Consider the following 27,811-nt stretch of genomic DNA (forward strand, 5'->3'; position numbering starts at 1 on the left):
CATAAAGCGTGAATGACCTTCTCTGTCATACACGAGAAACATGTTTGATACAGACTGATAAAAGCGAGAACCAGAGGTCTTTATGCAGCCCGTCTCTCTTTCTATCTGTTTTACCATCTTTTTTAACACAAAAGTGCAATATTTAGAGTCTGCCCTCTGTCCGGGCCATGCCCCCCCCCCCCCCCCCCCCACACACACACAAACGAACCTGCTGAAAAAAAGACAAAACCTCATTTGTTTTTTGCACTCCTGAGATCAATAGCAGCTGGACACTAAAAGAGGCCAGCTGAAGGGAGTCTCCACTCAGCCCTAATGGGACAGAGCAGTCTGAGCATGGAGGAGGCTGCTGGTGGACTACGATCTGATAGTCCAAACAGAGGTGCAGACACCCAAAACATCATCACCTTCTCTTTGTTTTCTAAAGAATTACAGTGATGTAGCCCCCCTCCAAAAAAAGAGAAAGCAAAAATGCTAATAATCACGTGTGTGAAGAGTGACAGACTAATGATTTGTATTGTAGTCAAATGGGCACTGATATCCAAAGAGTCAAATAGTCTGGACAGCTGAGACACACTTCGAGGCCCTCTTTGTCAATTTGCAATTTAGGAAATTGCAGCATTGTCTTCCCTCGGGAGTTGGCTGAATGGCAGGAACTCTGGTTGGTGTTGTTTACGCTGCAGATTGGTTTCCCCAGTACACAATCAATCTCTGAGTGTCTTGAAGAAGCAGAGAAAAAAAATTAGGTAAAAGCTCTTATTGTCAGTCTGTTATTTGTTCAACAGTTCCCTCCTCATATTTGTAACCGTTGACAGAATCGCTGCTCGCAGCACAAAAGCTGTGGGTGTGTTTGTGGGGGGAAAAAGCACTGCGTGTGTGTGTGTTTGTGCAGACATGGGTGTGAGATCCTAACTGTGTGTTTTACCTCAAGGACTCATGTGTCTGCCCCAGCCCCTGCTCCCCTTAGAGCTGTAAGAATATCAGGCATCACCAGAAGTAACTCTGTGGTCTGCTTGATTGACGCGAGAGGCCTCACCACCAGTCATTCAAGGCACATTCTTACAGGGATCTCATATCGCCAGGGGTTGGACCGAGCACTCCCGGTACCTTCCAAGGAAAATAAGCGGCGTGACATCAGGGCTTTGTTTCAGCGGCAAGGCCCCTTCTGTTTGTGTTTAATATCGCTCTGAGAGAAGTGGAGAGAGGGCCAGCCAATTTCTCTGGCCCCAACTGCTGAGCCTGGCGCTTTGGCGGTGAAGCGACGGTGGTCTCGTGTGTCTGCGTTGCAAAACTCTGTCCTTCTCTCTCTTTCTCCATTGTGCTTTCTTTACTTTGGATCTCTGGTCCCGGGAGGCTTTGCAGTTTTGACTGAAGGGAAATCAGATCTCACAACACTGGGGGTCATTTAGGCTGAAGGGGCAGAAGGTAAAAACAGAGAAAGAAAGGGGAAAAAAAACAGAGCTGGAGATGGGGTGGAAAGATATGAGAAATGATTTCTGGACCTAAACTAAGAGTCAGAAGACAAGTGAAGAGAGTCAAAGGGAGATCAAAAGAAAGCGGGACAAAATAAAGACAGAACTGTAGAAGGAGGGAGGAGTACAGATGAGGTGAGAGTAATGAAAAATGAGAGGAAAGCAAAAAAGAGAAAAAAAAGTCAGAAAGAAAAGAGGGAATCTACTGAAGGCCAGCCACGTCTGGGTGGTTTTCCTGAGGACAGGCTCTTTGATACTCCAGCACTCACACTCCAATGCATTTAGACAGGGGCTGACAGTGGTTTCAGGCAGTGGTTTGTCTGGCCAGTTAGCTTTGATTTAGAAGACCCTGGACTGTGGGCCGAGTATTTGACTCTTTGATTTTTGCTAAGTACCTTGGATGAAAAGTCAGTTCTCCTTTTTTCCCCTTTGTCATTTAATGTTTTCATCCAACACTAAAGGCTTTTACTTTGAGGGTTTTCTTTTTTATTTCTCTGCTATGTTCAAGGATTTTTTCAATTGAAACACTGGTCCAAGGTGTAAACTATGAACGCCTGCTTAAATCTGATTAGCCACTGTCGTCTTGCTTTGGATTAAAGTAAGTAAAGAAATTGCCTGAAGCATTAATGCAAGAACAAACCAGAGGTGACAAGATTAGTTAGAGACCCATGAAGCAGTTCCTCATATAATATTCCTAATCTCATTTTACATTATTTGACTTGTTATTCCTCTGCTAAGAAAGCCAAGACTAAACATTGAAACATCAGGACAATACCAACCTTTTATTACAAGTAAAACTGAAGCAAGGCTATTAAACCTAACTTCAGAATAGGTACCATTTGTTTCCTATTTAAAAGCTGAAAGATGCTGATCTATGTGCAAGCTGCTCCAAGCATCTGTTGAAAAAATAACTGTTAGAAAAGTTCTGCAGATAATGTAGCATAAAAAAATAATTTGCTGGAATCCCTCCTTGATAAATAATACCTCAAACAAATCTTACATCTGTGTGGGATGCTCTTGTCAACTTCAGATGTAGATGTGTGTGTGTGTGTGTGTGTGTGTGTGTGTGTGTGTGTGTGTGTGTGTGTGTGTGTGTGTGTGTGTGCGTGCCTGTTTCCATCTAACTACAGTGTGTCTTTGGCTCAAAGGATGCAGCCAGTACCAGGGAAAGGATAAACCAAAATAAATAAATAAATGAAATTGACAGGATCAAAGGTGTGTGTGTGTGTGTGTGTGTGTGTGTGTGTGTGTGTGTGTGCGTGTGCGTGTGTGTGTGTGTGTGCGTGCCTGTTTCCATCTAACTACAGTGTGTCTTTGGCTCAAAGGATGCAGCCAGTACCAGGGAAAGGATAAACCAAAATAAATAAATAAATGAAATTGACAGGATCAAAGGTGTGTGTGTGTGTGTGTGTGCGTGCGCGCGTGTGTGTGTATGAAAAAGAAAAGAGGAGAGAGAATGAAAGAGGAAAGCCACTGACTAGCTGCTGGCGCGCGATGTTAATAGCCTGTCGGTTTTGCTGGTTTCTTCCCTTTTTTTGCAGCAGCTGTATGCCGCCCAGCTGGCAAGCATGCAGATCTCACCAGGAGCCAAGATGGCTCCCCTCCCACAAGCTCCCAACTCCTCCAGTCCTCTTTCTCCCTCCACCCTCAAGAGCGAGAAGCGAGCATCCAGCCCTGTCTCTCAGATTAAGGTAGGTACTTTGTTCAAATGTTGTTAAATGAGTGCGCGCTGCCAAGAGAATAGAGCCGGTCTAGATGTACCGAGAGCTTCTTGTGTGTTCTCTTGATGATGTTATATTTAAATATGTGTAAATGGCTTTGCTGACTTTTGCTACAATAGTGAATTAGACTTTTCATGTTATGGGTATGTGCAGGGAAATATGGTGATAAATTCGGAGACAACATAATAGAAGAAGTAAAAAGTGGGCTCCGAATGTTGTAATAATAATGTTGATGGTCACTGAAAGTAAAAGTGAAAGCTGGAAATATGGAATTTGTTGAAACAATGAGCTGTGCATTGGCCCCTGTGTTCTTCACTGTCAATTAGAAACAGCTTATTTAAATGTCACAGGCTGATGCACACACAAACACATGTGCACTCACAAGCTGACACTGGCGCTGGCTGCTGTTTGGCAGCGTACGCCTGATCTTTACTCGGTGACGAGGCAGTAATGGAAGCCATGTGTGTGTGTGGGGCACAGCTGCAACCGGCGTCACAATAGACCGGCGTCGGAGCTCACCGCACTCAAACAGTAGTGCCGTGCCCTCCAAACTCCTCATCCTCCATAGCAAACCCCACGCATACTCATCCCACCCTCAGCACGCCACCCGCATCTCAACTTACCCCCTTTCCCCACGCGAAAGCTCGTTCTGTGCTCCTTCCCTTCTCAAAACTTCCTCAGCTGCGGCTCAACTCCAAATTAGAGCCACGTTCATTAAGTGTTTTCTGCCAACAAAACAGCCGCAGTCAGACTGTGCTGGCGTGCTGAAGTTTACTTTATGCTACTATTTTTCCTTTTCCAAGAATTCTTTATGTGGATTAGTGTGGTCATGAAGATCTGATCAGAAATAAGAAATCACACAAACAAATGTACCATTGTTTATATGCAGTAAGGAGGCTTAAAGAGCTGTTCGGTCGAATTCATTTATTAAAGGCCAAAAACTTAAGGATCACCAAAGGCTCTTCAAGTAACACTGCAGAACATCAGCAGGTTTGCTCAGCTTTATATCAGTTTCTAACGCTTACTTTACAGCCTTTTTATTAACCCTAATTTAGTAATTTAGCTCCTGTTGAAAGGACTTTGTATAAATGGATGCTGCACCTGTTTCATTAACAGGAGGAAGGATCCACACAGCCACTGAACCTCTCAGCTAGACCCAAGACAGCTGAACCTCTTCGCTCCCCGACATCCCCAACACAGAGTCTGTTCTCTGGAAACAAGACCAGCCCCACAGGCATGGGCAAAGGCCGCATCCCCAGCCCAATTCCCAGCATGGGCCGGAACACCTCCCTGGGTAGGTAACAACACCACGGGCTAGCTGGGGTGGGCCACCCAGTCTACTAGCACTGCTACATTTCATTAACATTCAATAACACTATCCTTACACTCATCTACAATTACAATGACACAGAGTAAATGCTGCAAAGAAAAAACACTGAGGCGAAACACTGATGTACTTTTGCTCATGGATTCTCTTTCACACACAAACCAACACTAATATGCATTTGTGCACGAATGTATCGCTCACATCTGCAGTGTACATCCGCCCAAAGCAAACACGTCGAGCAAAAAAAAAAACCTTGCCTTCAACTTAGCCGGAAAAACAAAAACATCACCCACCCAAACACCTCCCACTCCCACAGCCACCCACAGACAAACCAAGAAGCGTCGCATGTGCCTGATAGGCTGCAGACACCTAAACTCCATGAGGAGACCTGTGTATGTGTGTGTTTTGTGTGTGTGTTTGTATTTTACAGGAGTCCAAAGCCCTGTATTTAGCCCCAATGAAAACCCTGGCAGCGGAAGCAGTGAAACCCAGCACACGTTATTTGGTTTTTAAGAGCTTCCTCACATCATTGTCTGCCCGCACTAGACCTTTTATGCCCCTACCTCTGCTATCTGTTATTAAGGCCAATCTAAAGCCTCTCATTATATCCCCCCAGAAAACAATTTCACCAGCTTGTCTGGAGTGGCTTTGAGGACGCGACGCTTGTGTTCCTGCAAAGTTATTTTTTGCCCATTTTAACGGCCACCCAAGCATACAGTGCTTCCTACTTGTCTGCTAATTAAATGAGGAGGGCGACGGAAACTTTGCATCCTTTTATTTATTTATTTCCTCTTATTCTTCAAATGTGCATCGGCTTCAAAAGTGTGAAGCGTGGTGCTTAAACAAGGGGGAGGAGGCTCAGTCATGTTTTGACACAAATGGCCTGGAACAAAACTTGAACAACATTTGGAGCTGATATAAGATTGGAAATCTCATGTTTATACAGTTGAAATGTTATTTAATGGGAATTTGTATTCAGCCTTTCTGAACGTTTGACTATAAGGACTTACACTTTCTATTCTAGTATCAGTAGAATCTTACGAAGTAAAGTAAAAGCACTAAACTGAGTTCTAAAAAGTTTGGAGTCTGGTTTGTTCAAATAGAAATTTGTAGCACTGGGTAATAGCACGGATCAAATATGAGCGCACTATATGGACAAAAGTCTTGGGTCACACCTCTTAATCTTTGAATTCAGGTCTTTTCAGTCCTATTTCCACAGGTTTATAAAGTCAAGCTCCTAGCCACATGTGGTAATGTGTGTAAGATGCCACCATTGCAACAAGCCAGTTTGTGAATTTTTCTAAGTCCTAGATACTCGACGATCAACTATAAGTGGTATGATTGCAAAGTGCTAGTGTTTAGGAACCACAGTAACTCAGCCACGAAGTGGCAGACCACGTAAAATTACAGATCTGGGTTTTTGGGTCCCTGTTCAATAACTGCAGAGCTCCAAACCTCCTCTGACATTAACGTCAGCACAAAATCTGTGAGCTGGGAACTTCACGGCATGGATTTCCATGACTGAGCAGCTCTTGTTGGCAATTTGTAGGTAGGCCAGTACATTTGTACATATGGTATATTCATAAAAGTTATCTGTTTATTTATGTATGCTTGATTGGAAATCCCTTTCCCTACACAAAGTGTCAAAAAAGGGCATATCCTTTTCTTTTCAGTGGTTATTCACATCAGAGCCAGAAGAGTATTAAATGTGTGCAATTCATTTTTATGCTACCCGAACATGTCCCCGATGTTGTATTGCCAGTCTAAGTGACATACGACTGTCTCTCGTCTGTTCTCCACCTGCAGACATATTGTCCAGTCTCAACTCCACAGCACTGTTTGGGGACCAGGATGCAGTGATGAAGGCCATCCAAGAGGCCAGGAGTATGAGGGAGCAGATCCAGAGGGAGCAGCTCCACCAACAGCAGCAGCAGCCAGGACACCAGAGTCTGGAAGCAAAGCTATCTGCCCTCAGCAGCATGAACCTCAACAACGGCAACAAGGTTAGAAGGACATGCAGGTCACATCTGGATGCATAATAGGATGCACACACACGTTTTACTGATAAGGTCTGAAAGAGTTACATGAACTGAATGCAGTTTCATAGCAATTACTTTTCTTCTAAAAAAGAAATTTTGGCTCTGGTCCTAAAATACTGTCAAATAAATAACATAAAGATTTGCTAAATAACTAAATAAACTTTTCAGTTCTTTTTAAATACTCAATACTTTTGGCTACAATTCCAGTCATACCTTTTCAGATTTTGAGGTTATAAAATCAGCACTGTTAATTCAACACAAATATATATAAAAAAACAAAACAAAAAAAACAAAAAAAAAAACCAAAGCGGTCTTTGGCTAATGCAATAAATGAAATAAACAAAATAGGAATCCAGAGTACAAACAAACTGGAAACAAGGACCGTACACAAACCACAAGCAGCATAACTACAAGCATCAACAAATGATTTAGCAGGGACAAAGAGGAAGATGGGACTCCATCTCTCTGACATCCTCTTCTGTCACACCAACTCTCATAACCTCCTTCATGAATTCATGAATCTTCTCTGTGGTCTTCCTCTTTCCTCCTGTATGACCGCTCCATATTCAACATCCTTTGTCCAGCACGATCCCTCGTCTACACATGTTGAAACAATCTCAGCCTTGCCTTTCTAACTTTCTTCCGACCTGAGTTGTCCCTCTGATTTACTCATTTCTAAATCCTTTTCATCCTGTTCAGTCCCAGTGAAATTCTTAGGATCTTAAGCCTCCTGCTCGGCCTCGTGGCTTTTTGTCAGTGCCACTGTCTCCAAATCATACATCATAGCAGGCCTCACTACCATCTTTAAATCTTACTTGTCACTCTTGCTACTATCCTTCTTTCACAAATCACCCCTGACAGTCGTCTCCGCCCACTCCACCCTGCCTGGGTGGTTGACCTCAGGTATCAGGTATCTGCACTCCTTGCATAATCACCTTATTACTTTGTGTTTCTCCATTTCATTCATTAATTATATTCTGTTTCGCTTCTAATGACTTTCAGTCCTCTCCTCTTCTAAGGCTCTTCCACCTGCTCCCTACTCTCACTATCATCTGCAAACATCATATTCCACCCTTCCACCCCTTCCATCATCTGTCAAGTACACTTCTTCTCTATTTCCAAGGCATCTTCTGACTCTTCAAGATTGTGTTAAGCTGGTTCCAAATAAGTATATTTAAAAGATTGTGTTGAGCAGTCTGGTTAAAAATTCCTTCCATTTCTTGATTTCCAAAGTAATCCTGCAAACTACCATCCAAATGTGTCTAGCTACATTCTACCCTGCCAACACATTGCATTCTGCTATCTCTTGCATCTCTTCTGCATAGCATGTTGTCCCACCTGTGTGCACATTCCTCCACTCTTGTAATGCTCTGCCCTCTTCTCGATATACATGTTCACCAGAGCCACTTCCATTCCATTGGTTAAATCCACTGCCAGCTATCCTTACACCTCCTGCTTTTCCTTGTCTCTCACTGCCTTCCCCCTTTCCTCTTTCTTTGTCTTGGGCCAGCAGTAGCAGTTTCCTCTGGCACCGTGTTGGCGACCAGCACTTCAGGCGCTTGTTGTTAACCAGGCCCTGACTGATCCAGTATGGAAATCTCATTCTTAATCATCTGCATGTTTGATTTGGCAAAGATTTTACGCCGGATCTCCTGCCTGACACAACCCTCACCATGTATCCGGGCTTAGGACCAGCCCTAGGAATACATTGGCGTAGAATTAAAATAGGACTCAAAAACTCTACAACATCATAAACTAAAATTTAAAAATGATTAGAAAAAGGCAATTTGTGAGTTAATTTATGTTCAAATAGAATTAAAGCTCAGTAGTCTTGTTAAATCATATTGGAAGAATCTAGGAGTTATTTTCCTAGAACATTGACTCTGAGGTCAAATACTGTTTGCTAACTATGCAGAACACGTGAACAACATACTGATACCTTGCCACCAATTGAGATTACTAACAATGCACATAACATCACTCATGGTGCAACACTAACAGACAAACTTTTAAATTTGTTGTATTTTTTCATTCACTAAAAGATGTGAACCTGTCTTCATAAACTGCCAGCAACAGCCTGAAGGACAAGGTGGTAAGGAGAGAGGGAACTGGACAATAATTTTTTTATTGCTCCCTAGCTACTAGCTATTAGGATCCATTAAGTATTCTCTTCTGCTCCTTAACACAAACTTGAAAACAGAGACTCACACCTCTGTGGGTCTACAAACTCTTTGCTCCTGTGTCACATTTTCTCTACTATTTCATTGGCTCAGAGTTCAAGGTTTCTTCTCAGCTCGTACATGAGTCTGAAGAATATTCATGGATGATATTTGGTGTCATTTGGCTCGGGCTGCAGCTCTTGAGAACTTCTTTTCTCTCCTCTCATCTCCACGGCCACCCAGAAGCCAACAGCTTTGAAGAGGGAGCAGCTGGGCCAATGACAAGTGATGGTTTTGGCGTGTTAGTGTGCCTGCCTTGACTGAGTGGGTGTTTTTTTTAAGAGAAGAGGTGATTAGTGTGTATGTGTAAGTGTGTGCGTTCATGCGTGCGTGTATATGTGTGTTTAATGGAGTTCAGCTCTCCACTTGCCCTGGAGGGGCGATCCCGGCCTCAGGGTTTTAGCCCAATTAAAGGCCCTTTCTCAGGGAATTCCCCTGTCCACACTCACCTCTTGCCCAGCTCATCTCTTTCCCTTGGGCGAAAGGAGACAGGGCCTTTGTACCAAGATCCAGGGGGAAATTCATATTCCAAAACATCTTCAATCGGTCTGATCAACCAATCATAAATTCTGAGGATCAAACATTAAGTAAAATACGGAACATGATTAGACCAATTCTGCTGTGCAATTGATCCCATGTTGCTTACAAGGAGAACGAGGAGGAGCAGAACTCATTAATATTTTAGGGGGGGAGACTTTGAACCCACCAACCCCAAGTAGGTCATGATTGGTGCACTCCAAGGATAGGTTGTTTTGATTCTTTTTTTTCTTTTTGGACTTGTTTGCCTTGCATCTTCAGGAAGAAAACATTCAAAATCTGGCAAAATATATCTCTGCTTTACTTATCCTCAGTCCCAAGTTGTTTTTTTTATAAGTCATTATACTAGTAAACACTGAGAAACTCATAAATATAAATTAGACAACAGCCTATACTGATAAATTGTTTATTAAGATTTAATATGAGTTGCCTGCTGCAGGTCCAGTGAAATAAACCACCAGTGTTCTGAAATAAGTTTATGCTTTTAATTTTTTGTTTTTGCACAAATTTCACTTTGAAACGCTCAACAGATTGAGGTGAGTGCGCTGCAAGGAGAACCCTCCGTGTTTCTAAAGCTCTATATTTTCCAACTTTAGAAGAACAAAACCAAAGCAATGCAGTAATTTGGTTTATAGCTGCATGCCTCCTAATAAAAAGCTCACTTGGAAACTCTCAAAGTAATTGTTTCCGGTTCGAGGACGACAGCAAGCCTCGCTGTTTGTTGTCAGTTTGTTATTCGTTACCTAACAACAGGAGCTCAAAGACTCTTTCTCTTTGCTTTGAATGCATCATTTTTTTCATTGGGACGTAACATTTTTTTCGTCTGTGTGTGTGCTTTTTTTTCTCCTGAAGTGCTCAAAAGCTTTGCTCTGTCTTAAACAATTCATGGATGGAACTTGCTGGATACTGAAAGTGTGACTCAACCGTTCCACCTCAGGAGGCAGCGAGACCAGCTCTTTTTCTTTACCTTGGATTTGTTGGTAGTTTTTAGTTCAATGGATAAATTTGTTACTCAAATCCTCCCCTTCGAAACTTTGAAGCGCTTCCCAAATCTTTTTTGTTTTATGACACTGTACTAACACAACATATTCAGCTTCCTTGGAGGGAATGAGGCATGTGCTGTGAATGGTATCTCAGTGTAATGTTGAATGTTGAGCTATTTATTACCCGCACTGATTCCACTCAAAAGGGAGTCGCGGTGACGTCTAAGTGTGTGTGTTGTGTCTGTATTTCACTTTTTGTTTGTGTATTTTTGTCCCACAGTATTCGTTTCAAACATAAGCGACACAGACATTTCGCTATGAGCTGAAAGTGATCCTAGACTCCTTTTTGTGTGTGTGTGTGTGTGTGTGCGTGCGTGCGTGCATGCGTGTCCTGGCTCTGCACTGGCCTTGGCCATGTTAATGTCATTATAGCTGGTGTACAGACGAGAGGCCTGGCCAGTTAGTGGCATTGTTGAGTATCACCTTACGCTTACGTTGCTTCCAGCTGGCCTGCGGCTGCCAGAGCTCACTGAAATAGCCACTGTGTATAACCATGTGTGTGTGTGCGTGTGTTTGTGTGTGTGTGTGTGAGAGAGACGCTTAAGACTTATATATATATATATATATATATGTATATATATGTTTTTTCTTTTCATCAGAGTAGGCACAAAACATGCCATTAAGAAAAACAGTAATTATTATTACTATAATTACTATACTATAATTATTTAACCTACATATTACATGATGAACCCCCAAATCATGTATCTGTCTCTTTGCAATATGTAGGAAAACATGTATAAGCTCTACACAGTTACATTAGTTACAGTATTGCTCAGTTGGCTTAAAAAAAACCCAGAGTAACGTTCACAAGATACAAAGTACAAAAAACACACTGAATTCTGAGCAGATACTTTTCTAAGTTTCCAATGGAGGTGAAGGAAATGGTAAATGTACAGGTCACATTAGAAGAAGCACAAATAGCCTTTTTGCTCTGTTTGGATGATGCTGTGGAGAGATAATGATGTAAATAATGTGGACACATGAACTCTTCTAGTGTCTCTGGTGCTAGTATAATTTAACTGCTACATTGGCTGATGGGCTAAGGGGCATCAGTCTGTGCTGTACTCCAACAGAGTCATATGCTGTAAGATGATCTTTGAGCAGTTATGCAAAGGTGGGCTTGGAGACTGGACAATCTAGAATATCCAGTACTCAAAAATAAATATACACACATTTCAGTGAACAAAAACAACATCAGTCAAACTGAGTTTCATTCATTTCTAGCATGCTAATTTGAAAATACTTTATATCAATCATACACTCTTTATGCATATTTTTCTACAAATGGTTCAGAACCCTTTAACTTATTGCACACATTCCTCGTAGGTTTGGACACTTTCACATAGCATTTATACAGCTTTGAAATGGACCAGAAATCTAAATTTTGGAGACTATAATTTAACAGTATCCCATTATAGAAGAACACCCTTTGTCTACACAAAGTTAAAGTTGGTCAGCATGCTTTCTGTCATTGAATAAGTCTGGAAGAAAGAGAAAGAGAGGAGAGAAATGGTTGTATAGAAGTTTATATTGGCTCCGCTGTTGGTTAGTTTGGTCTTTGAAGGAAGTGAGCCTGTGAAACCAGAAGCTTAGACGGTTCCAAGTTTTGATTAAACGTCGACATAATCTTGGTGCAATTATAGTCTGAGTGATATACATTATAATAAATACTATAAAGCTGAGTGTCTACTTCTTTTGGGGGTTGAAGGCTCAAGTTGTAGAGGTCTGGCGGAGGGGTGTTAAGGGCTATGAATAGGAGGCATGGTTGAAAAAAAACAGAACAGGGGGCTGACTGACAGCTCTATCGGCATGGAGAAGGAAAGAGAGGAAGAAAGATGAAGAAAATTGGAGTAGAGAGGAAACCCCAGGAGGGGGGTTGGTGGGCAGTGGGGAGGGTTACTGAGGAGTTTGCCAAACTTGATTGGTCCGGGAGGAGACAGTAAACGGTTGCGGGTCAGCTGGAGGCAGGCCATCCTGGCAGCAGGCGAGTTGTAACTGTGGTAATGAGCTCAATACGGTATGGATTAAAAAATAAAATGTTTGGAGTGTTACCTTAGCAACAGTGAAGGGACGCGAGGAGTTGGATGCCAAGAAGAGAACAGACCAAGCAGAACAAAAAGAGTCGGGTGTCTCTTAAATTTAGACGCATACATCCAGCAGCAACACTTTGAGAGACCAGCAAAAGCAAACGTGTGTTAAAAGTACTGTGGCAGCACTAATGTGATTTGTTTTTAAGGTAGTTGTTTGCACAGCTTTAATGTTTAAAAGTGATTGTTGCCTATTTTCTGCTATTTTTTTTCCAGTTTAATTCTACAAAGTACAAATGGAGTCCAATTAAAGAGAGGGGGAAAGAAAGTCTGTAATATTGCTCCAAAAGGCAGCAGTCCAGTTTGAAACCAGCAGGCACACAGGCCAAACCTATTTCAATCTTGACTAAACAAAGGAAAGACAGCTCCTTATTGCATTTGCCACAAGAACTTTTAAGAAGACCAAAAGTAGACCAACCACAGGGAATATTTGCAAATTGTGACCCAGATCTGCTGTTAATCTGTAGTTTGGATCATTCTGTCTCTATTGATGCTGTCCCACTCCATTTTCCAAATCCCCAACTCTATTCTGCATTACTTTTCCATTTGGTCTCATCTAATCACCGGGAACATTTCAAACATCTTCACTTCGATTGCAGAGGAATTATGTACTGTAGGACATTGGCCTTCAAATAACAGAAAGTCAAACTGTGACTCATTTTGACTTTTGGGCTCACAGGATGGCTCTCAGGGGACTTGAGATCTTATTCTTGTCTCTACACTCGTTTTCCATCTCCTCCTTTCTATTTTTCTCTGACTCTCTCTCTATCTCCGTCCTTCCCTCCTTCTTTCTTTTCTTTAGTCCTTTGTTAGGCGGTTGCTTCCTGCGGTGAGCATGGCACTGCCCAGGCACATGTTCTGTGGTAGGCCTGATTACAGCCCTGCTGTAGTGCTGACATTGGCCCGCACTGACTCTTGTCTATAAACACACACACACATGCACACGCACACATACACGCGGCCCCTAAGTTCCACCACTGCTGCCAGCGGCTACCGCGGCATGACTTCACCCAGCAACCATTCCTTGCGTCAAACAAAATGCCTCTGTCACCAGAAAAAGGAGGAGAACTGAGAGGGAGGAAGGGAGGGAGGGAAGGAGGAGAAGAGGAGGAGTGTGGATGTATGGTAGCTATGCGGAGCGTACCATGTTTTCCACTGCAGTTTGAGAGCGTGGTGGGGTAATTTTAGCTGTAAGACTCCAAGGCAAGCTGCTTGTAGGAGTTTTTTGTCTTAGAGGTGGTGACAGATGAGGAGCGTATGATAACGGAAGGTGGGCAAGTCACTGAGGATAAGTGCAGCCTTCGAGGTGTTCTGCCTTGCCTATTAGTTTATTACATGAATTAAAACTCATCATCACTTATTTTTGTTCAGGTTCCATTAAAAAAAGTAAAGCTAAAAGTGCTGGACGTTTCCTTTATGCTAGCTGAACCCAGCAATTAATTTTACTGTCATTACCATCAAAGTCATCGATGGCTGCCCAATTCAAAAGATGGCAGGAAACTTGATCTAGTGGTTAAATCAGGGGTCGGCAACCTTTCTGATGACAAGTGCCATCTAAAATTTCCTCAGAAGTCAGTGTGCCATATGACTGCATTAGCAATAAATTTAATAACGCTCTATATTAACGGTTACACACTATATAGCAGAGGTGGGACCAAGTCATTGTTTTGCAAGTCTCAAGTAAGTCTCAAGTCTTTATCCTCAAGTCTCAAGTCAAGTCTCAAGTAATGTCAGGCAAGTCAGAGTCGAGTCTCAAGTCACTGGTGTAAAAGTCCGAGTCAAGTCACAAGTCTGAAACTTTGAATTTCAAGTCCTTTCGAGTCTTTAAAAAAAAAATGAAAAAAGCATGTTGCAGTTATGCTAAATGTAAATATTAGACCATGTAATTTTAAAATCTGTGTTTTTCTCAACACATGACAAAATAGTGAACTTAGAAAATATACACAAATTGTGAAATTGCACCTCTTTAAAATGCAGCTCAATTAAACCTAGCTCCAAGAATAATTTTCACCGACAGTTCTGAGATAAGCTGCATGTTATTCTTGGATGCGCTTGTAGGACCGGCTTTAAAATCGCATGACAAAAATATCATACATATTAAAAAAAACTGTATCACCAACGTAGCCTGGAAAACATTTGCTAGTTAGATGAAGTCAGCTATCTCATCTTAGCATATTTATATGCATATTTATAATCATACGGTTCTTGGAGTGAGTGCATACACTCATGAAGTTTAGTAACTTCCGGTCACTGCAACAAGCCCAGGTACAGTTTACCGCCGGATGGGTGCAGGCCCTTGAAACGCACCGTGTAGAAAGTAAAGACCATCGTACATATCATAAGTTTACCAGTCTCACAAATCGTCGTCATAAATACACATTCCTTAACCGTTTATTAATAGGACCTTTGAGCTCAACGGTAATTAATTAGTAGTGGAAATAATTTCTGGATCAAATGATCAAATGTAGCAGTGACAATAATACTGTATGTTGTAATCGTACTGGGCAATTAGTGATACAAAAAACAACTGTTTTATCCTGTGAATAAAAGTATATGTTTTTGTCAATGTGCCATAATAACAGAAGCGAAACACAATATTGTGTCAGGACAATTCACTATTTATGCACAATAAATAAAGGAGCATAGCGCGACAATTTCTGTTCAGCGCCAGACTTGCTTGTAACCTATATCACCAATTATGTTAAGAAAAACGACGTATTAACTACTAAACACTGACCTTTGTGGGAATGCTTGGAGCAGACTAACCTGTGAGCTGGAGTGTTCTGGGACGTTATATTTGATCTTTGAATGGCTGCAATCCAGGCCATCTGTCGCGTCTTTGTTACTTCGGAAACATGGCTCGAACAATTTCTCTTCCACGACGTAATCCGATAACAACCGATCTCTTTACCCGTCGGCTTCCCGTGGCTGTCATGCGACCGGCTATTGCAGTTAATAATACAACGGCTTCTTGACATTTTTGTGTTTCTTTTTATCGCTGTGTGACTGATTTCAATTGAAAGCCTGCGTGCGCTAGTACCTCTTGCCACGAGTTCCCAGAATCCTTTGCGGTTTACCCCTGAATGACGTCACATTTTCAATCTCTATGTAATATGCATGTTAAATTTTATATTTGGGGTGAAATATCAAGTCTTTTCAAGTAAATCGGTTCAAGTCCAATTCAAGTCCCAAGTCATTGGTGTAAAAGTCCAAGTCAAGTCACAAGTCTTAGAACATTTTTTCAAGTCAAGTCTAAAGTCATAAAATTAATGACTCGAGTCTGACTCGAGTCCAAGTCATGTGACTCGAGTCCACACCTCTGCTATATAGAACCACTTTATAGAATTATATTTGTTCACAGATGTTGGCAGCTATCAGCGAATAGTTATCAGCTGTTTTGAAACAAACAAAAAAAAGACACTTTTTATCCATAACAAGAACTCCATAACAGCAAATGAACTGTACAACAGAAAATGCAAATGCTATTTATGGTGTCCTCACAACAATGATAAGAAAAATAAACTGGGCCAATATGGCATGTTTGATAATACACATGTTAATCTGATCTCTGGTCTCCCACTCAGAGACACAGGTCTCAGAGTGTCCAGCATTCAGACGGCTACCTGTGGACACTAATGTGAGAGAAAATCTCCTCACACAGATATGTAGAGCCAAATACTGTCAATAAGGCCTCTGCAATGTTCTGAAGACAGTTAAACTTGTCAGGTAGTGATGTCCAGCAGGTGAAAATGCAGCTCCATGAACATGCACAGCTGTGGATTCCAGCTGCTTCAGTGTTGCATTAACTGGCATTAACTCAGCCAGTTAATGCGAGACAAATCTAGCTGCTCATTAAAGCTTTCTGGTTTGATCAGAAAAGAAACATTGGTCCATACACCTGAAAGTCCTGAAAACGCATTGTGAATTCTGTCTCGAGTCTACAGATATATCTCTGTATTTCCGTGGTGCTGATGCTGTGCTGAGCGGAAAGCTCCTGAAGCTTCTGAAGTGTTGGAATGTGGAAAGCTAACAACGTCCTTCTCACCGATAGGCGAAGTGATTTTTAGCCAATTACAAGTTGAATCTGGTACTCTGGGTTGTTAGCTAAGATACCGTCATTAAGAAGCGGCACAACTAATGTGTCTATGTGAACTAATTTGCAATGTGCACTGCTGGCGCGGCCATGTATTTTTTAATGCACCTTCTCAGATTGTCGTGCCCAGGGCTGGACTGGGACAAAAAATCGGCCCGGGCATTTTGACTAGAGACCGGCCCACCAGGTATTAAAGCCATAAAGCCTTTGAATGAAAACAAACGCTGTTGTGACAGTGATGTACAGTCTTGTCGGTATATGTATGATTTTTATACATTTTACGTCAGATAAAAACTTTGATTGTAAGCTTCAGATAATTATTTAATAAAAACCAGACATTTTAAATGAGAATAAGAAAGTATTTCTTTGTGCCCCCCTTTCCCTGTTAATGCCCTACATGGACCCCTGGCAACATTTTGCTAGACCCACCCCTGCACAGTTACCAGCTGTCAGCTACTTAGAAAAGGATCCTGGTGTTATTTGTCTCTCAGAAACAGTTCACAACTTCCCTTCAACTCATTCATGTTAACTAAAAGGTAAACCTGTTTCTCCATCACCTGTTCAGCTCTGATGATTCAGTAAGGACATCTCCTGGTTTCATCTTCATGTTTCCCTCTCATCACATATCCAAACCAACATCATGACCAGCAGCTTTTACAGCTGTGGCTCCAGCAAACATCAGCTGATACTAGAAAGTAATATTAAATAAATTCTAACAACAGCTGATCAAGCTTAAACGTGCTGCTGTTGTTTAGCGCGACATCTGCTGGTTTCCTCTTTCTGGCGCAAAGTGGACGATAAACAAACAAGAGAGAAAAGCCGATCAGCTGATCATTGATCAGTTTCATGATTGAAGTAGCAACAGGAGAGGGAGAGAGAGAGAATGAGAGAAGAAGAGGCAGCTGTGCAGCATAACGACAGAATAACTCCAGCTTTGTGTCTCTCCATTCTAGCTGAAGTCCGGGACAAACTGTGTTTCTTTTCACCTCAACACGAAACGCGTAAAATTTTCTCTGAATACGAGACGATTCCTTCTTTTTAGGGGACGGTTGGCAACTCTACTAACTAACCTTATGAATAAAATAAAGTTCACTATCAATAACATCAAAGCACCCACCCAGCTGTATATAAACTCTGTCATGCTAGCTAGTACGCAGTATGAGTTATTGTAACTGACGGTAAAAAGTCAGCACAACGAAAATAAACTCCACCTAAACTTGGTTTATATCTGACCCAGACAGACTGCAGGTCTTAACTTCTTACCTGAAGTTCAGTTCACCTGACACTCGGCGGCTGCCTCGGGGCTCTCCTCCTGCCTCCCCTTTCTCTCATCCACCTGCTGGCCTCCACCACTTGCTAATGTTACTGAATCTGTGGAAGCTCCGCCACAGCCACCACCAAATAACTGAGTTATTTTTACACACCGACCAGCATTTGGCCAATCCACCACCTTTCATTGTTTATACCTTTACGAAAAAACAACAACAACAAAAAATCATCGGCCCATAAAAACGAAAAATCACCACCAGCCCACCGATCAAATGCTCAGTATGCCCGATGGCCAGTCCAGCTATGGTCGTGCCATCAGTTAACCCTGGCATGCGTGCCTAGGGTTGCCGACCCCTGGGTTAAATAATAATAACTGAATGCAGAGTAAAGAATTGCAGCTTTTAAAGTATTCCTCAGACTTTACCACTCCTTTTTTTCTTTTCTACTGTAGGAGCGGCTGCACTATGAGACACTGAGCCAGCACCTGGGGAAGCTCGGAGAGGATGCTGGGAAGATGGTTCATCGAGTCATTGACCTGACAAGACCAGAAGATTTAGATGGTATGTTCCTCTGTCTCTTACCCCGTTGCTACTCTTTTACCTACATTTCTGACTACTGGCATGCAAAATGGCATGTTTTTTTTTGTTGTTTTTTTTTCAGAAATAGAGTGCGAGTCACATCCTGTTCAGATAAAACTGATACCAGTGACAGTAACTCACATGGTTAAATGTAGAAGAGGCCTCTGTGGGCCTTCCTACTAAGACTAATACTCAATAAGTCATCTACCAGAAAGCTCACAAATGCAGGTATTCAGAAAATACAAATATTTATCTTGGACGTCAGGACACTACGGTGAACATTCTGCTCACTTGAAAATGTCAATATTACTGCAAGTGTAGGAAAAGAGGATGAATTGTCTTCATGTTTTTCACTAGTTTTTGTGACCCAGTCCTAGTATGCAAACCAAAAATGGGCAGTAAGTTTTCTGTAGCGAATGGTCACAGAGATAATTATGAATCGGTCACAAGAGCTGATTTTTACGTACTATGAATTAAATGTAGTCATTAAACGCGCTCTTTTAAAGTACTTCCTTGTAATGTTGTCTTTCTGATTTTTTTCAAGCACACCTGTTTGTCATAAAGCCATTCTGTTTACAGGCACCAAGGAGTGCTCATCGTGGTTTAGTTTAGAGTCAGAGGAGTAAACACAGGAGCTTAAGCACTGAGATAATATCACGAGGAAGCAAACTAAGCATAATGTGCAAAGTTCACGTGTGTTTGTGTGTAGGAATGATATGAAGGACACTATGCCCGCAATACTCCACCAAACCTTTGCTACGCTTTCCAAGAAGACAGAAAAGTGCCTCAGTCAAAGAAGCAGGCACCTTGTTATACACTGCATTTGAAGTGTGAAAGTATGAACAGCTAACTCGTTAATGGTGAACATACAGCAAAAGTGATCTCTTTTTTTTTAGGGAGTAACATCGCAGAGGCACGGGTGTTCAGAGAGGCACGAGGCAGGAACAACAGCGAGCCCCACATTAAGAGGCCCATGAACGCTTTCATGGTGTGGGCCAAAGATGAGAGGAGGAAGATCCTGCAGACTTTCCCCGACATGCACAACTCCAACATCAGCAAGATCCTTGGTGAGATTTTGCGGGTTTATGTTTGATGAGTGAGAAAGCTAAACCTCAGTGTTGTGGCGATATGTTGTTCTGGTGTTGTAAGGGCGAAGTACTTTTGCTTTCCTTTAAATTTTGTACAAAAGAATACGCCAGTGTTTGCTTTAATTTTTTATTTTCTTTTTCTAAGTGACTGTAAAGTGACACGGCAGATTTGTTTAAGGTCAGCTTGTCTGCTCATTAGGTTACCCTACCGCTATATGCAGTTCACAGGGTTTCTTACCGTCAAGTGGGTACTGTAAGAATGACTAGTGTGTTTTTCAGCCTGGAACACTCCACACACAGAGCTCCCCTGTGTCAGCCTGACTAGTGTGATGGATGCATTCAGTTAAAATACCTCCTCAACACAGATATCCATTCACATGATGCTGAGCATAACGGTTGTTCCTGAAATGTTCTTAAGACTTCTACCGTACAATGCAGAGTTCAAGTGAGCTTGAGGCTTGCTGAATGCCGTAAATGCTACTTCTGAGAATTGTGAATGAATTGCTTTTTCTAAGGTGGATCTGTGTTAAATGGATGTTTTGTGCTCTTAACATGCATCCTGAATTTAGACGATTAATCTTTGTGCTTTCAAAAGTGCTTTTTTTTTCTTTGTTTTTGTTATTACAGTGGAAACATATTACAGGGGAAAATCATTTGATTAAGTACATTGCCTAATCGCGCGCTCCTGCTGGATTTTTATTAGGGTTCAGTGACAAGACGAGAAGGAAAAGTGGAATTATGAGTGTGTATATGACTGTATGTATACAATGCATCCATCTCTAAAATAATAACACAGCTGGACTTAAGGGAGTAGGTGGGTGGCAAGTTTAAAAAAAAGAAAGAAAAACGTTTCTGTGTTTCCTGTGTCACAAAAGTACAAGAAGAGTTTGTGATAAACCTCGATAAACAGAAGAGCAAGGAAGAGTGTGTATAATCAGCTGTCAAAGTGCTTCACAGATGTGCTGCGTTCCCGCAGTAATGGCCCTGTTCACTTGCTCAGAAGGTCCTCTTACCGAGGAAAACAAGCCATACACAATGTATCATTCTTCCTGAGCGAAGCAGAGTGTAATCCACTCCTGGTTTTAAACAGCCTTCTAGGCTAAACACTCAATGGAGCCTGCTCACAGGAAGGCATCCAACCTCGGGAAGAAACCAGAATTGTCAAAGCGGTGCTTCTTTTGTGTGACTGAATAATGTAGCTGTGACAGTATGTTTGCTTTGCAGGAATTTTATGAAAAGCTTTGATTCACCACACACTGAAACTATTTTGAAAAAACTCACTGAAACCATGTTAGTCACTCACTAAAATTTGGTAATGTGCAGATATTTAAATTCAGTCACCCTCTTAACTAGTAACACTAAAATATTTAAATATAACCTAAGTTAAAGTGTCAATTGCTTTTTAAATTTTTTTTTTGCTCTAGGCTCTCGCTGGAAAGCCATGACAAACCAGGAAAAGCAGCCATATTACGAGGAGCAGGCCCGCTTAAGCAAGATCCACTTGGAGAAATATCCCAACTACAAGTACAAGCCACGGCCCAAGAGAACCTGCATCATTGATGGCAAGAAGCTACGCATCGGGGAGTACAAGCAGATGATGCGTTCACGACGTCAGGAAATGAGGCAGTTCTTTGTGGGGTGAGTACAAAGCTGAAAAAGTGAGTAATCGCACGAGTTTGAAGGAAAGCTGCAGCGTGTCGGCGAGTTACGTGGTTTTAGAACTGAATTTCGAATTAGTTTTTTTTTTCATGGAAGGACCTTCAGATGGCAGTACTGTGTAATTGTGATTTAAATTCCTGAAATACTTAAACATGTCAAAAGTGAACCTTCTCTCACTGAAGAGATTTTCTTCTTTCTGAGTGACTGGTATGAATTGAGGTGGTGAAAAGGTTCTGGCATTGTTGGCACCCTCAGGGTCATGCAGCATTCAGTGCTGCTCAGAGGAGAGCTGTGTGGGTCACACTTTATTTTATGGAGCACTAGTAAGATGTAACAAACCATATTTTGAGAGACATTTAATAAAACAGCACACAAATGCACTCGTACTCTAATTAAACGATGTGTGAATTATGACTTGACTAGGAAATGCAATTAGTGTCATTTGATCCAAAATATATTAGACAGCATTATACCAAATTATGTTGAACTTAGATTTTATAACAGTGATAGTATAATTTGACATAACTTTTCTTTATAACAGTGTGATTTGATGCTTATTTGAAGAAAATTGCCCTGTAAACTGAAGTTAAACCACATAATTTAACATGGTGGTGTTTCTCATAGACTGATTGTTGTTTGAAGCCCTGTGGACTTTGTCGGTGGTACTTCTTCAGTCCTATAATCCTAAATAGGTTAAGCCATGTCATGTCACTATTTAGCTTGACCTCGTGACCTAATACTGGGCCATTATTTGGACAGGAATGCTGGCATGGTTGCAGGGTTATTTCACACTGTTACATCTTCATTAGAGTGTATATTATGACTGATTAAAACTGAGAGATTAAAACTTTAAAGAGGTCCATTTGCATCAAGAACCACAAGCCATTGACGATATTAAGCCTTGGATAACAGACAGTCTTTGTGTCTAACTCTAGATGTATTTGAGTCATTTACAATGGACCTGTGGCCTTCGATAAAGTCGTCTCTCAATCCAGCAGACATCTCTCCCCAAATATGTCCAAGTAAAAAGGAAAAAAAAGACAATTTATCATTTTGTAATTTTATCTATCTTCTTTGAGTTTATTTGATTGTATAGAAATATATTAAAACCAACTTTGCATTTCACGAGAGGTCTTTTTCCCCTCCTTAATATGTCTCAGTTTGAATAGAAAAGAATTCTTAGCCGCGTCCATTTGTTTAACGTTAGTGGAGTGATCATCAAGGTTTATGGGCCCTTTATGAAAGGTTGGGAACCTCTTGTGGTTCTATCTGCTAAAGCTCTTAAACATTTGCTGAAGAGCTTGATATATTTTTTTTCAACTGCAGTCGGTGCAGCAAGGGGAAAAACAGTGGCATTGTCTTAATGGGAACCAGTCATGGATGTGTTTAAAGCCATCACAGTGGCCTATGAGTGAGATGGATTTACCAGAGGCCACAGCTTTGAATAGGAGCGGTTTTTAATAGCTTGTCATTTATTAAATTAGGACAATGCTGGGCGCTTGTGGGCAGTGAAATTGGACACAGACAGACACAGTGGAATATGAAATGTAAGCACATGCTCGAGAGGGAATGAGCGCAAGGCACACGTCACAGGATGAATGCCACATTTACTGTGTGTGGTCAAGTACGCTAAGCAGGAAAGCTTAGATTCTCCAGGCCTGGGTTTTCAATTGTTGCTAAATCAAACATCTACAGGAGCCAGTACACAACTAGTTTCTGGCACATTCCAGATTGCTAAACCAGTGTTATTTTAAAATGCTTAATGTGAAAATGAGTCTGTCAGAGCACACGGCAGTAATTGTTTCAGGAGACAGAGGAGAGAAAACTGTTAGGTGAAAAAGGTGACAGTAATTTTCCCACTTTATGCGGTTCATTTGAGGAGCCTGAGGGGCCTGTTTGAATGATGTGCATTTACCCCCATTCCATCTACAATGCTAATGCTGCTGTGATATGGCAGGTAGAGCTCTATGTTAGGACATGCTCAGCCAGATGAAAAGCGTTGTGGTTGAACTTAAATGGCTTAAGAATAAATGTTTTGTTCACAGATGTTGTTCAAAGGCTAACGAATCAGTGTCTGATCTGTCTAGCTTGTACCAAAACACAACTGTGCAAAGGTCTTGAGCCATTCCGTTTCTTTATACTTTGCAGGGAAAATGGAGAAATAGGTTCAGAAAAATATTCGTATGAGCAAACATGCATGCATACAGATGAGCCTTTGTCTAAAATGCTTAACAGATACATCTCCCAAGTTCTGTGTCAGGTCTTTGGCTGATTTTTTTTTCCCCATTTCTTAAATCTTTCAGACTTGCAGATACTGCCCATCTGCTGCCTGTTTTTGTTCTCCACTTGTCCATTTTATTTTTAAAGAGCACACAGCATACTGTGGAGTATATCGTTACTTTGGGAATCACCTTATTAGTACAAAAATACTATTTTATGCCAGTCTAACAAATTGTGTGTTTTTAAAAGCTGGTTCTTTCCTAAGTTTTTGTTCTGAACACTGAGTTAGGTCAGTTTTTATTGGTTTAAGGATTCATTGCCATATTTGACCTCCCAGAAGAATACAAATGGATCTCTATCAGTCAGCTAGAAGTTTACAAGTAGACCTTCTTGTGATGTTCAGCGGCTCGGGGACGTAGTGTCTTTTCTTTAACTTCAAAGGACCAATCATTCATTATGAAGTGACAATCATTTCTAACATTCTTCAACGTTGTAATTTTTGGATCATGCTTGCTGAGACTTAAATGAATAAATACATTTTTTTTAATTGAACTAATCTCCCCTTCAAGGTCATCTCCTTGTGCACCTTTCGACTGCTTCCAGCATTGCTGCTAGACTTAAATCACACTGTAAAAGTTACAAAGCTTTTCGATCATTTTATGTTGTGTAAATAATATAATTCTTCCTTATCTTCTTTCCTTCATACTCAGGCCTCAGCCACCCATTTCTCTGGGCAACAGTCCTGGAAGTGTAGGAGTTTACCCGGGTGCCATAAGTATGGCAACAGCAGCTACACCATCCCCACATCTGACCTCAGACTGCTCCAGCAACTCGGCCAGTCCTGATCCTGCCATCCCCGTCATTCAGAGCACGTACGGTGTAAAGTCTGAGCCTGGCAGTGGAGGAGGCAGCAATGGCAGTGTGATCGGAGCCTTGGATCTGCCCAGCGACCCCAATAATGGAGACAATGACATGGACATGTATGAGGACTTTGAGGATGAGCCCAAGTCAGACTATAGCAGCGACCACGAGACACATGAGGCTGTCAGTGCCAACTGAGTAAGCTCAGGGTGTCAGATGTAAAAAAAAGAGAACAACTCCCATTATAGTCAGAGACATTTCTTAAAAAGACATTTTATTACTGAGACCTTCAGTTTAACTTTTCAGGACATGTTGCGTCATGCACCGAGCATGCCCCAACAGGATTTCAAATCAGCTCAGACATGCTCAGAAAGTTCTGGGATAGTATCTTTGATGGACGCCCATTTGAAGAAATGGAAAAACGAAGGAATAGGAAAAACGTGACCCAAGAACACAGTCTGATCAATCTTCAGATGTCCAGCTGACAGTGAACTTCACTTTCCTCTACTTTGACAATCTTAACAGGAGCGAGAGAAAAAAAAGAGTTAGACAACAGAGGATGAGAGAGAATGGGACAAAGAACAAACGAGCGACGAACACATTGCTGTGTAGTTTGTGAAAGGGCATGCATGGATGTCGAAGAATTAGGAATCGGTCTTCAACAGCTATTTGGTCTTAAATGTTTAAGGAGTGATTTAGTTTTCATTGTTATGTATTTACTTTTTGTCTTTTTTTTCCTTTTTGCTTTTTTGTTCTATAGACTTCTTTTCTGACAGGTCACTGCCTGTACAAACTCTAGACTGTCGGAACTTGAAATTTGGAAAGTTTTTAATATAAATCCTAGCTCTTGTAACCTTATAGTCTTACTTTTGTTTCTTACGATTTCTTTGCTACACACTTTTTTTTCTGACAAACTGCTTACCTTACATTACTGTTTCTTTTTTAAAAATATCCCAGCTCAGGTATGATGTGCCAGCTTGTGAATGTGTTATTTGTTTTGTTTGTTTTCATACAAAAAGAGTGGTAGGACTTTTCAGACTGTCAATGAAATAAAGGGAGCAAATTCCCTTACATTATTATTATTATTATTATTATTATTATTATTATTATTAAATAAGTAAGTAAGTACCCATAAATTGTACAGATTTTCTTCAAATGTGCCAAACATTCACATTCACTCGGGATGTTGTAGTCTTAATTTCCAATGCTGCAAAAGTCTTATACAATCAATTTTTTCTATTTGATGAAGTGGGTTCCTACTCATCAACTGCTGGCTCCCCTCCTGGCCCAAACACAAACAGTGCTCAGGGAGGTTATTTTTTTCATCACACTTGCTTAATCACACACACACACACACAGAATGTCGTTCTCTGGCAGACCCTATGGCTCTGAGACGTAGTTAGAAGAGCAGCATCGAAGGCGCCTATTCCTTTATTCCACTGCACTAGTGCTTCCATAAACCACACTGCCCAATGTTCTTTGAGGCCAAATGCATTAAGTGCAGTGCAGTATTAGAAATGTTTCTGTCCCTTTAAATCAGGCTAAAGGTAAAGGTAGCCTTTATCTTAATATCACTTTAGGAATCCCCCTAGTCTTAAAAGTGAACCTTTGAATCTGTTCATTCAGTTGGAATAGGAAGATGAAGGTGCACCCCTGGATGACCCTACTGTAGGATAAGAAATTGTAATATCATAAATCCCTTCACTGTATTGTGTTTAGCATTGGTACAAAAATGTAACAAATATTACTTCTTTTATTAGCTTGTTAATTTTTAAATGTCTTCTTAGCATTATGTTGGAAATATATGCCAAACTTGTGTTTTAAAAAATTATTTATATAGAAAATGGGTTTAATAGGTCTGCTGTTTCAAAAGGGTACCTTTTTTTCTACACTGCATTTGTATTTTGAACATGAGCAAATTATTAAGAGAACATTAGCGAAGGGGAAAGGTGCTTAACCAGTCTGCCTCTCAGTAACCACCGCCCCAGTCAGAGCACACAAGTTTTTCCACTCATCTGAAGATGAGTCTCTGTTTTACTCAAATGTCTCTGCAGACGAATCTTAGTTTTACTCTTTTCAAAGCATTCTCTGAAATTTTTAATGTTTCCATTCTTAAAACGTGTGACCTCGGGTGGTTTCTGGGTGCTCTGTTCAGCTGCTTCGGTCATCTTGATCCCAAATTTCTCTTCACGACCATATCTGGCGGTTTTTACTTGGAAAATGCTTCACAAGCTGGGACTGAACACTGATTTTGCTTGTGTTACATAAAAAAAAGCCTCGTGCATAGACATTTCTGTTAGTCTCATACACATCCTAAGCACTGGATATGAATCTGTTTTTTTGTTTGTTTTTGTTTTTTAGTATTGACTAATGTGAAGTTGTTGTTTGATTTTTAAACATGATATATTAGTCAGTTAAAAGTCACATTTTTGAAGCCTGGTACATGCGAGGCACCAGTAAATTGCCATTTCTTTGGAAGCATTTCATTTATTTAAGCAGATCTTGTTGCCGCAGCTCTAGTATCACCTGAAGGGGTCTCATCGCCTCTGATCTCTTTGGAAAGGTAACCTCATGCTCTCGTCAGTTGTGACCCGCAGAGGAAGAACATAGCATTTCCTGGTCACACACATTTTTTTTTTTGTGATGAGTATTGTATTTGAAATCCAATTGTGCATTTTAACATTTCATTGTATTTATTAGCCAGCTTTGGCTCTAAAAAGTGTCAGTACAACTTGGTGAGAAAGACAATCAAAAAATATATATAAATAAAAAAAAGTAAAGACTTGAGATTTTTGCTTTTATTTTTTTCATGTATTTAATTTTGGGTGGGAAAAATATTTTTGAATGCTTTGTAAAATTGTTCATTTGCAGAAAACCCCCCACCAACATATTGTGTTCTGTGTATGAAAGCGATGCGCACAACTTTACAGGTAGTGCTGCATGAATTTTTATTTCCATTGCTCTAAATAGTACCCTTACTTTCCAGGGATCTAATAATTTCCAACACAAGGCTGTCTGTTTCCAAAGTTGAGCTATTCCACTCGCTCTTTATATTTTGGTGGCCCATTACGGTAAATGTGGCCTATTGTTCCATTGTGCGTGCGTGCGTGTGTGAGGTAACGCCACACATTCTGACTGTGCTGTGGTGTATACGGCACGGCGCCGGTGCTCGCTGCAGCCAATCCCAGCATTTCAGAGAGAGAAACAGAGAGCTTAGCCATATGCAGCCACATCATAAATCTAATTGTAATTCCCAAATCAACTGTAGCGTCACCCAGCAAGGGGCGCCGGCAAGTTTGTCACACACTCCTTTGTGAGCATGTGTGTGTGTGCTATGCTATAGCGTTTAGTTGGGAGGGGTGTTTGAAATCATACTTGCACTGTTGCCATGCTAAGCTTTTTAAACGAGTCATCATAACTTACATTTCCTTTTTCCTTTCTTCAAGATGAACATTTAGTTGTTTTCAAGTTGACAGGGTTTTTTTTGGGCGTATGTGCACAGTTGGTGTGAGCATAAGCGAAGCTTTCAGCACCTCAACAAAGGTTAGTGTAGCTTGTTACAGCACAGTTATAATTTCAAGTACATTCCTGCAGTAAT

The 27,811-nt window shown here is 41.1% G+C and overlaps 1 protein-coding gene across 7 annotated transcripts in view; it reads left to right on the top strand.

Annotated features, from left to right (window-relative positions):
• Positions 1-27,000, top strand: part of LOC146570116 (transcription factor SOX-6-like) — a 102,993-nt gene extending 75,993 nt beyond the window's left edge. For 6 of the 7 annotated variants that reach the window (XM_085282954.1, XM_085282955.1, XM_085282957.1 and 3 more), the window contains 7 exons: positions 3,011-3,160; positions 4,307-4,484; positions 6,324-6,520; positions 18,259-18,367; positions 19,282-19,452; positions 20,898-21,111; positions 24,063-27,000. In XM_085282954.1, the coding sequence (XP_085139080.1) occupies positions 3,011-3,160; positions 4,307-4,484; positions 6,324-6,520; positions 18,259-18,367; positions 19,282-19,452; positions 20,898-21,111; positions 24,063-24,411 (1,368 nt within the window). In that variant the 3' untranslated portion in view covers positions 24,412-27,000. The remainder of the gene's footprint in view (positions 1-3,010; positions 3,161-4,306; positions 4,485-6,323; positions 6,521-18,258; positions 18,368-19,281; positions 19,453-20,897; positions 21,112-24,062) is intronic. The other variant, XM_085282959.1, reaches the window with a different exon arrangement.
• Positions 27,001-27,811: the final 811 nt, after the last annotated feature.

Source organism: Mchenga conophoros, linkage group LG7 (genome assembly GCF_057382185.1).
Source record: "Mchenga conophoros isolate Kocher_MC1m ecotype Shallow Benthic linkage group LG7, M_conophoros_male_GT1.1, whole genome shotgun sequence".
NCBI lineage: Eukaryota > Metazoa > Chordata > Actinopteri > Cichliformes > Cichlidae > Mchenga > Mchenga conophoros.